Below are 10,423 nucleotides of genomic sequence, written 5' to 3' on the forward strand. Positions count from 1 at the left end.
CAATAGAAAAAAAGTAATTTTGAGGGTGAACTACTCCTTTAAGCATATGCAGCTCGGCAAATAAAGGTTGAATTGATTCCCGTGCATGACGGAGGACGATATCACGATACATTAAATTGTGTTTAATGTATGTAGTGTTTTTTATCACGATAAACGATAATATCGCTTATCGTCTCATCCCTATGCCGTACCTTGGAGTCTTTGGCGTAGTAGAGGGTCCTCCCTCGGAGCTTGAAGTACCGCCGCTTCCATCTCTGGAACGAACTGGTCTGCTTCAACAGGATCCCCTCCTTCACACTTTTCTGGAAGGAAGAAAGAAAAAGAAAAAAAAGAGAGAGACTTTAGACTCAAGCCAAGTTTTGAAATCTATTATTCATTCCGTTTCCTATTAGAGTTACAATTATGCGTTGGCGATATGGAAAAATACAATATCACAGTATTTTTCCAAGAGGTATCACGATACACGATCTTATCACCATTCTTTTTCATGTTGGCTTTTATGGTTATTTTTCAAGTTACTTAACAACACAACCACCTACAAGGTAAGGTAACTAAAAAAATATATATCCTTTTGGGAGGTCTAAATTGACCCTTACAAGTATGTAAGGGGTCCATTTGGTTTCATTTGTATACTGTCAGAGTTAAGGGGAGATCGTGACATTTTAAAGTTTGAGAACTACTGATTTAGACCAAAATGCAGGTTTAAATGCATTCTGCAATGAATCTCTGTATTAACAATTCAACAGGATTTTTTATAAGGCTCCCTCATTGTATCACGATATACTGTATACGATATTATTTCTGAAAAGGCGTATCATGGAGACATTGTATCGTCTCAACGATATTTATCACCATATCTTCCACCCCTAGCTACAATCTGTACGTTTTATGTCCTCTGCTGTTTGGAAAACCATAACGGCAACTGTTTAACACCCCAGATTCGAAACCCAGTCTCCCAAGTGGGATACTAAACATCTACCACTCATCATGAGGGAATTGGCTCTATATGCAGCCATATTGGGAAGAAACTGGGCCCCTTCCTTAGTTCCTTCACGGGTGGTACCAATGATGCTAATTAAGGTTGTGTTCCATTCTGGTCAAACAGAGAGAGATAGTCAGGGTGCTGATAGCCTCGGAAACCCAGACTTTTATTTTGGCGATAGGAAGAAAAATAAAAAGGGTGCTGATGACAATTCCAAACGTGCAAACATGAGCCGCTTTAATTACTTCAGTCTGTATTAGTAGCTTAATGACAAGTATTACAAAATATATATGATCTTTTGTATGTCGAATGTATTGGTACTTCATAAAGTTAATGTAAGAGGCCTAATGCGTTTGAAATGAAATGTTACTTTTCAGGATTCCACTTAAAAAATAGCAACAAAAAAAAAGATTCAGGATTCCAATTAAAAAATAGCTAAAATAGCAGATCTACAAGCTCAAAATGTGTTGCACTGTAGATCTGCAATTTTTGCTACTTTTGCGTGACATAGAATGACGGAGTGGGGCATTCATTTACGGAAAAAGTTCAAATACAACATAACTGCCTGATAGTATGCAATGTGGCCCTCCGGGATGAGTGTGGGAATATACGTAGTTGCCTTCTCCATCATTAAAGTTGCCCACTTCTGATATAGTGAATGTTGGCCCACTGGAAAGTGAAAACACTCTGCTACACCAGTCAGTCTCAAATTGGGGCCCAGGGACCCTCGTGGCTCCCTGAGGGGCTTCCAAATGGCCCATTACGGGTGTGTGGCCATGGCAGTCTAGCATTTCATGCAAGAAAGATCATAATCAGATATCGTCGCCGTCGGGAAGAAACCTTATTCCATCTTTTTTTTTTTAATGCTTCATTTAATGCCCTGTTTTATTGCGACCGTAGGTCGCATTTACTACCAAAACCTCCACAGGCTGTCCGTGGGTGAGTGAGTGAGTCAGTCACACTTTTGCCCTGCTCATATCTCCACAACCGTTGCCCCCATCCATGCCAAATTTTGCACACACACTCCTTGACTGCCAAACTACAACCTCCAAGGACCCCCAGAGCCCCAGGGACCCCCAGGTCCCTGGGGGACCCCCAGATGTAAAAAATGACCAAATGTGCTCACACGTCACACGTCACACTTTTTCCCTGCTTATATCTCCGCACCCGTTGACCCGATCCATGCCAGATTTTACACACACACTCCTTGCCTGCCAAACTACAACCTCCAAGGACCCCCGGTGGGACCCCCAGATGTAAAAAATGACCAAATGTGCAAAAATGACCAAATGACCACCCCAACGGGGCTGCTCACGGGGAATTCCCGGGGACCACCGACTCCTGGTGCTCCAGAACGGATGCAAAAGTGGTGGCGCCCCCAGTGGAGGACCCCCTGCCACTGCAGCGCACATAAAATGCCGTAACTCGGGCTAGGAGCGTCCGGGAGAGCCGGGGCCGGTACCTATTCGTCCGCCAAGGCAGCGCGGAGACCCCACCCCTCATTTCTCACATGGCCCTATTCTAGCGCCACCTTCAGGCCGATTTTTAAAACACATTTTTGGACACTGCTCCTAGTTTTTGCCCTAAAATCACAAATATCACTACACAGCATGTCTACACTCATGTCATCAACATGGATCAGGAAGATTTTGGAAAAACACATTTTTGCCCTATTTGTGGAGATAAGCCACCTACGGTCGCTTATCTCCCGATTAGGGAGTCTTACTGGTATACATTGTATGACTGCCTCTCAAACATTCTGGAAGTCGGCTATTTTCGATATTTTCACCTAAAGGCCCTTTTAGAAAAGTCAGCCCCTGCCTCTCTAAAGCCCCTTTTCGACTGCAGCTTTAGCACCACACCACATAAAGATATCTACATTTTCCATTACACAAAAGTACCAAAGAAACAAATTGATAATTTTAACTGTGATTATAATACAATATACATTTGTATTACAACTATCCTAATTATAATGCACTATAATGGATTATAACCGTGATTATAACAATAGAATCCATTATCATGTATTACAACTATATCCTGGTGGTCTAAATGAAAAGTCAGTGAGTGATCAGTCATCATGAAGTGTCAGACCTACTCTAGATCGGATACTTTTTAGTACCACATTTAGTACCACTTTCACACCACTCTACCCAGGTCCTGGTAGTGGAAAACCTGGCACAAATGGGCCGTGTGGAGTGGTGTGGTGTTGGACCATGTCAGTGGACAAGGGGCTTAGATTGGATCCTTTTTGGTACCACGTTTAGCACCACTTTCACACCACTCTACCCAGGTCCTTGTCGTGGAAAACCTGGCACAGGTGGGCTGTGTGGAGTGATGTGGTGTTGGGCCATGTCATGTGGAAAAGGGGCTTAACATTCTCTGCACGTTCCAGTGTACACGTTCTCGTGTCCACGTGCACATCTTGCAGTAAAGTGATGGCATGTGCACACAATGCTGCTACGCCGAACACGGACAGGACAACGATAATGATTTGATTTAGGCCTGGTTTCGCTGTGGCCGCGGTGCTGTGAACACTCCTATTTAAAACCCATTTAGGCCTTGAATTATTGAATGCTTTAACCAGTGAAAAATATTTTTGAAAAAGCGGTGAAAATGTGTGCAAATCTTTGAATATATGTATTTTCAAAGCGAACGTTTGTAACTCAAATATTTACTTCTGGGGGGTCCCTGGAACTAAATATTTTGAGATGGGGGGGCCGTGGCCAAATACATATCATTTTGGGGGTCCTTCACATGAAAAAAAGTTTGAGAACCACTGACATAGTAGTCTCTCGAGAACAGACTAACTGAGCTCCAGTTAAGTTGAAAAGGACCTTTTCTTTGACAATGGCTGGCAAAAAACCTTAGAAGGATTCAAAAGACACTTATAGAATCGGGTCAAAATTCTAATTTTCACGATTTTTCAAAAATGGCAGATCTACGAGCTCGCAGCGCGGCACTCGGTGCCGCGCTGTGAGCTTGTATATCTGCTATTTTTCAATAGTTAAAGCATAAAATAATGATACACAACGATGTGTATACCCGTTCTGAATGAGTTAACTCCCTTTATAGCCTGGCTTTGTGTTCATTATTCTGTCTTTCCCCTCTCCACAGCCCTCTCTCCGTCTCTCTCTGCTTGGTTTTATTTATGACTACGGACCCGGAGAGGGCAGGAACGCACGCTGGGTAATCAGTTAGATTTAGAACGTTCGGGGGTCGCCATAGAGATGTTAATTTCTCTCCGCCAGATAACAGGGTTGTGTGATTCTGACGCGCACGCACGCAGTGTGCGCACACCACACACACACTTGCATGCAGTGCTGCACATGAATATAGATGCGCACCGCATGTGCGTTCACACGCACCCACGCACGTGCTTAGAACACACGAGTGCGCTCGCGATGGAAATCCGATGGTGTTATTGATGGCTCCGTTCCTACCTGCACATCTATCTGTCACCTAGCAACATTCCTGCGCCGTTCTGCACGGCAACCAGATGAGATCAATCAGCCGAGACCATCCCACAACTTAATGAGTGTGTGTGTGTGTGTGTGTGTGGGGGGGGGGGGGGGGGGGGTGTGTGCGTGCGTGCGTGCATGCGTTCTTATAGATCGTCGTTGCATAAATCATTAATGAAGAGAATGTATGTAATGATGTTGGAATGGGCTGAATGGTGTGTCGTCATAAATTGTGACCCATCATCTTTACAGGCAAAAAAAAAAACACTATGTATTTTGTTTGGGACAGACATTAGATAATCACAGATTCAAATAGTTCATCTAAATCACTTTAAAGTTACGCGGGTAAAACGGATTAAAACGAGTTAATATACTATAGCATCAATGTCAGTTTAAACGCTTCAACTCTACAGCATATACTTCGGCCATTTTAAAATAGCCAATCAACAGGCTCAACAAGCTCATTGAAGTATTTAAAATATAGGCCTATATACTGTATACTATATATCGTCGTTGTCGGGTGGAATCCTTGTATGTCCAAAACCGTTCGTTTTGCATTTATCATTTAAAAATGATTCAAACTAGTGAAAACAGCCGATCTACAAGCACACAACGCCTCTGTGTGCTTGTAGATCTGCTGTTTTCAATAGCTAAAGCATTTTAAGTCCCCTCCACCTTGGGCCCTATAGTAACTCAGTCCCACTTCCCCCACCTCCCCCCCTTGTGACGCCCCCCTGTTCGGCGGGACATTAGTAAGGACACGACGTTGGATTAGCGTCCTCTGCTGTAAAACAAAAGGGGAGAACAGCTGCTCATGCTAATAATTATCAGTGTAGCTGCTGGTATAACAGACCTGTCCGGTGTTTCCCCTTAGTGATGTTTTAATTAACCTTCTCCACGTTGTGCTACATTTGTATTCCTGTTTTACCCCCCAGCCCACAAACAAGAAAAGACCCACAGCTGTCATCAAAGGGGGCTTGAGCCCCTGCCCTTTTATCCGTCTGTAAAAAAAGTGCCCTCTCAAGACCAGCGAGGGCTTGGAGCAAAAAGGGCGTAAGTGACATTTTAATCTTTTTCACAGGATGGCTTTTTGTTGATTGTAATACATAAACTAAAAACAACATTAAAAAAGTATATTTTAAAATGCATTCATTGAAGCCTAATCTGTATTTAAAGTATAGATTACTTAAACATATTGTTTTTAATTAATTGATTACAATCAATGGAAAGCTGTCCTGTGAAAATAATTTCAATGTCACTTATGCCCTTTTTGCTCCTAATGCAGATTTTTTACTATGGTGAAAGAAATGCAAATGGCTCCTTTCCATGCCATACCTGAAGGCAGCATTCAAGCCCTGTCCAAACTCTCCTGAACTTGAATGCAGCATCTCATGTCGAAATCAAGAAACGTGTGGAAATCAAGCATCGAAAATAGCCGACCTCCAAGACACGTTGTGAGCTTTATGGAGGTCTGGCATTTTCGATATTTCCACCAAAAGGCCCTTTTAGAAATGTCAGACCCTGCCTCTCTAACATTCTCTGCACGTCCCTGGTTGTAGCATATTGCTAGCGCCCGCCAGTGTTGCCAGAATTTGCAAGTCCAGCAGCAGTGTTGATTTTGTCGACTAAAACTATGACGAAAAATGTTTGTCGACTGCGTTTTTTTTTTACCGACGAAAACAAAATAAAAACAAAATAAAAAGGAAGCTGTGATGACTACAACTAAGACTAAATATATTGACAATTTCGTCAACAAAATAAAAACTAGACTAAAACGTTGGGGGGGACTAGTGGAGAAGAGAGTCATTTTATGTTTGGTTGCTCTCAGGTGTTGCATGCTGAAAATAGCCGATCCGCGTTGTGAGCTTGTAGATTTGCTATTTTCAGCACACAACCAAGTGTAAAATCAGTCATTACGATGCTATCAAGGCCCGCCAAAATACATTTTAGTCGACTAAATCAACTGTAGATTGAGTCGCCTAAAAACGTATGATATTTAGTCGACTAAAATCAGACTAAAACTAAAACTATTCAGGTGACTAAATTATGACTAAAACTAAATGACATTTTATTCAACAGACTATGACTAAAACTAAATCAAAGTGTGCTGTCAAAAACAAACACCGTCCAGAATAAGCGACTATCATAAGCCACATGAGCACCCAAAAGAGGTGCTTCTCCCATCACGGGACCCTGAGCTGTTGACTCGTTAGTATAACATTGCCAGCGGCGCGTGTTTTGTGCGACCCTGAAATGTGCCCTCGGGTACGGAGACACAGACAGCGGGTTCCCCCCCTGCATAACAAGTACTGGAGGTAGACAAGCTGCCAAGGCCAGCTGTGCGTGTGCATGTGTGCGTGTGTGTGTGTGCATTACTATACGTGTGTATACTGGAACAGTGGTTTTCAACCTTTTTCATATCAAGGTCCACTTGTTCTTATAGGGGTGCAACGATACATTTTAACAGCGATACGATACGCATCACGATACATGGTTAACGATACGATACATGGACGATATTGGTTCATTCATGGCGATGCGATACAATTCGATTCAATGATTTAAAATCGATATAGTAACTATTTAGCAAAGAGCAAATGAAACCTGAGTAAAACGAGTAAAAAAATCTATTATTGTGGAAGTAAACGCTGTGATTATCTAGCAAATACATACATGGACAAACCCACCTAGACATGAACACAGAGATTACACACATTTATCAATAGACCAATAGTAGCTATATGGAATGGAAAGGTAATTAAACCACTCTTTTAAATTCCCTCTTAAAATTGCTAAATTCAAGGCACAAATACTTAGTTTCCATACAGTCAATTATTTACATTGCAAAACGGTTCGATTCCGATTACCGCACTTTAAAACGATACCGATATGATACAAAGCCAAAACAGTACAATATTTTGCTCTTGCAAACAATATAGTAGATTGTTGCAAATTAAAATCGATTTTTCGATTCGGTTACTATATCGTTACACCCCTACTTATTCTGCATCTGAGCCACGGATCACCATTTGATGACATTTAGCCTCTCAGTCAGAAGAACCAATACTTTTTCCCCCAGATTTTGTCCACATTTCCATGCTGTATTGATGTGGTGCCATAGGAGAAATAACAGGCCAACGTGGATCAAAATAGCAATTCTTCTACCTTCTCTAATTGTGTAGACCACCGGGAACCCCCTTAAGGACCACTGGTTGAAAACCGCTGCACTAGAATATGATAAATAAACATCATGAGGAACCATTTTCCTGGTCTTCACAAGAAAAAGCTTTGTTTTATGGTTGAAAAGATATTTCAAAATAGGGTTAAGTTTAGAATTAGAAAAAGATTCAAGTGTGGCGTCAAGAGTAGACTTTAGAGGTTCGGTTCAGTGGTTGGAATTATAGAGTTAAACATGATTTCTACATAAAGTCCATGGGCCATACTACAAGATGTCGCTCTTGGAAAGGTGGCAAAAGTTACTATGCATTTTTCAGAAGCTCTATATCTGTAGATTATTTTGGTATGAAAACCCTCCTGAGTCACAGCTAAATTGGTGTTATCAGCTGCTGAAAGTTGGGGTCCCATTAACTTTACTATACAGGAACAAAATGCAAACCAAAAGATAATCTACATAGAGCTTCTAATGCTAAGTAACCATTGCCACCTTTCCGAGAGTGACCTCTCGTAAGGCCCATCGACTATTAGTTGTGAGCCAGTGTCATGCGCCGAACAATAGCATTATACAAGCTTGTAGCTCTGCTATTTTTCGGCTTTTGGTTTAATGTAAAAAAAATACCCCAAAATGTGTAAAAAATAACATTCATCAATTATTTCGTACTAAAACGTTGATGTACTCACATGTATAGTAAAGCAAACAACAAACGTGTGTGTGTGTGTGTGTGTGTGTGTGTGTGTGTGTGTGTGTGTGTGTGTGTGTGTGTGTGTGTGTGTGTGTGTGTGTGTGTGCGTGCGCGTGTGCGCGTGTTTGCATGTGTGTACTAAACCTTGCGTCCCTGCGGTATTTGCCAACTAAATGACTCGACGTTTCACATTGCCCATTCATCATTGGACAGACACCAAGGACTGTGCTCAGTACAACATAATGAGATGAGAAGAACATGAGTCATAAGCTTGGGAATGTAAACAGCAGAGGTGGAAAAGTACTTACATGTGTTTACTTAAGTAAAAGTGTCAATACTGCAATATAGAAATACTCTGTTACAAGTAAAAGTCCATAATTCAAAATGTACTTGATTATGAAAGTATCACAAGTTGGCATCACAAGGATGGAGACCTTAACTCATTGACTGCCAAGGCCCGAGTTTCCCGAGTTATTACAGTAGTCCCAGGCTGCCAGAGCCCGAGTTTCCCGAGTTGGAAGCCATTTTGAAAAAAAAAAAAAATTAATAAAAAAAATTCTAAAAATGCCTCAAATGTATTAGGCATGATCGCAATTGTGAAATTGCATGTGTAGCCCCATAACAAACAAACACATCTTTCAAAATGTCAAAATGGCTGTTTTGTCTGACTTTGAAGGCTTGTAACTCATGAATGCCTGAACGGATTTCCAAGCGGATTTTTTTGTTTGAAAGCTGTTAAAAAGTACTACACATATGATGCATATATGGTGCATGGGCGTGCACGATCCGTGCACTAAAAATTGATCCGTGCACTAGAAATCTAGGATAGTGGCAGTCTGGTACTTGGGGGCCATCTTGAAATGGCATTCAATGAGTTAAGAATGCTACAAATACAAAAAAGAAAAATATATTATTGAACTCAAGTCTCCATGGTGTGTGTAATCAATAGAAAAAAGAGAGAGAGAGAGAGAGAGAGAGAGAGAGAGAGAGAGAGAGAGAGAGAGAGAGAGAGGGTAACATGTCATTAGATCGACCACCAAACTCTAACCCAAACCCTAAACCTAACCTCAGTAACCGTGACGCGGGTGATTATCTAACCTGCCGACGCTGTTCGACCCAACGGGAGTTCGACCTATGGGGCAGTCCCAGGAGAGAGAGAGAGAGAGAGAGAGAGAGAGAGAGAGAGAGAGAGAGAGAGAGAGAGAGAGAGAGAGAGAGAGAGAGAGGAGGAGGAGGAGGAAGATGGATAATGGTCTTAGGTAATTAGGTAATTGATCGGTTAGTCCAATCTTGTTTTTTCTTTGCCTGTTAGCGAGCCAGCTAGTCCAGAAATTAATGAATTCCTTGCCTAATGTCAATTAATTACTGGCCAATTAGTTAATGATATAAATGGGATGCGATGGCTGACTGAACATGCGGTGTAAATTCTGACTGAACATGCGGTGTGTGTGTGTGTGTGTGTGCTTGTGTAGTAAGAACTCCAAAATTGGAACCAAATTGACCAAATTGGAACCAAATGGACCCTTACGGGTCCATTTGGTTCCATGTGTACACTCTCAGAGTTATGGGGGTCCTTGAAATAAAAGGTTTCAGAAGCACTGTGCAACATGAAATGGAACAGAGCCTTCATTAGTATCATAGCTAGCTAGTATCATGCTAGTTTGGGGTGGCTCAGGGTAGAAGACGGGGTTAAGCAAATAACATTAGGACGGGAATTTTAAGATACTCAGAGGAGCCATTTGTGTGTCGCGGTCGCGGACACATTTTTTAGCGTTACGAGTAAATATCCTATCTTTTGTTTCCTACATTTTGGTTTTAATTATCCCACTACATAATCAGAATCGCCCCAAAAAAATGCGTGTGTGTGTTTCCATCTGTAACTCCACGTTCAGCAGTTGTTCAATTGTCTAAAAAACATAATACAAAAATCAATAACGCATGTACCTTGCCCAACATCAACTTTATCACCTTCAGATGTGTCTCTACTTCTCATAATCCCAAAATGTTTACAATTTTTCCCCATATTTTGGCCTGTAGGCGGCATATTGCGCAATCCATAGTTGGGAGCGAAGTGTCATTATCATCACCAGGTCTCAGGTTACAAGAGGGAAGGGGGG

At 41.7% G+C, this 10,423-nt stretch overlaps 1 protein-coding gene across 1 annotated transcript in view; it reads right to left on the bottom strand.

Moving 5' to 3' along the window:
• Positions 1 to 10,423, bottom strand: part of LOC308298147 (diacylglycerol kinase delta) — a gene marked incomplete at its 3' end in the record, with an annotated part of 221,054 nt that overhangs the window by 74,290 nt on the left and 136,341 nt on the right. Inside the window, exon 4 of the mRNA XM_080741703.1 lies at positions 192 to 302. Coding sequence (XP_080597829.1) covers positions 192 to 302 — 111 coding nt within the window. The remainder of the gene's footprint in view (positions 1 to 191; positions 303 to 10,423) is intronic.

The sequence above is a fragment of the Nannobrachium achirus genome (genome assembly GCF_963921795.1).
Source record: "Nannobrachium achirus genome assembly, chromosome: 14".
NCBI lineage: Eukaryota > Metazoa > Chordata > Actinopteri > Myctophiformes > Myctophidae > Nannobrachium > Nannobrachium achirus.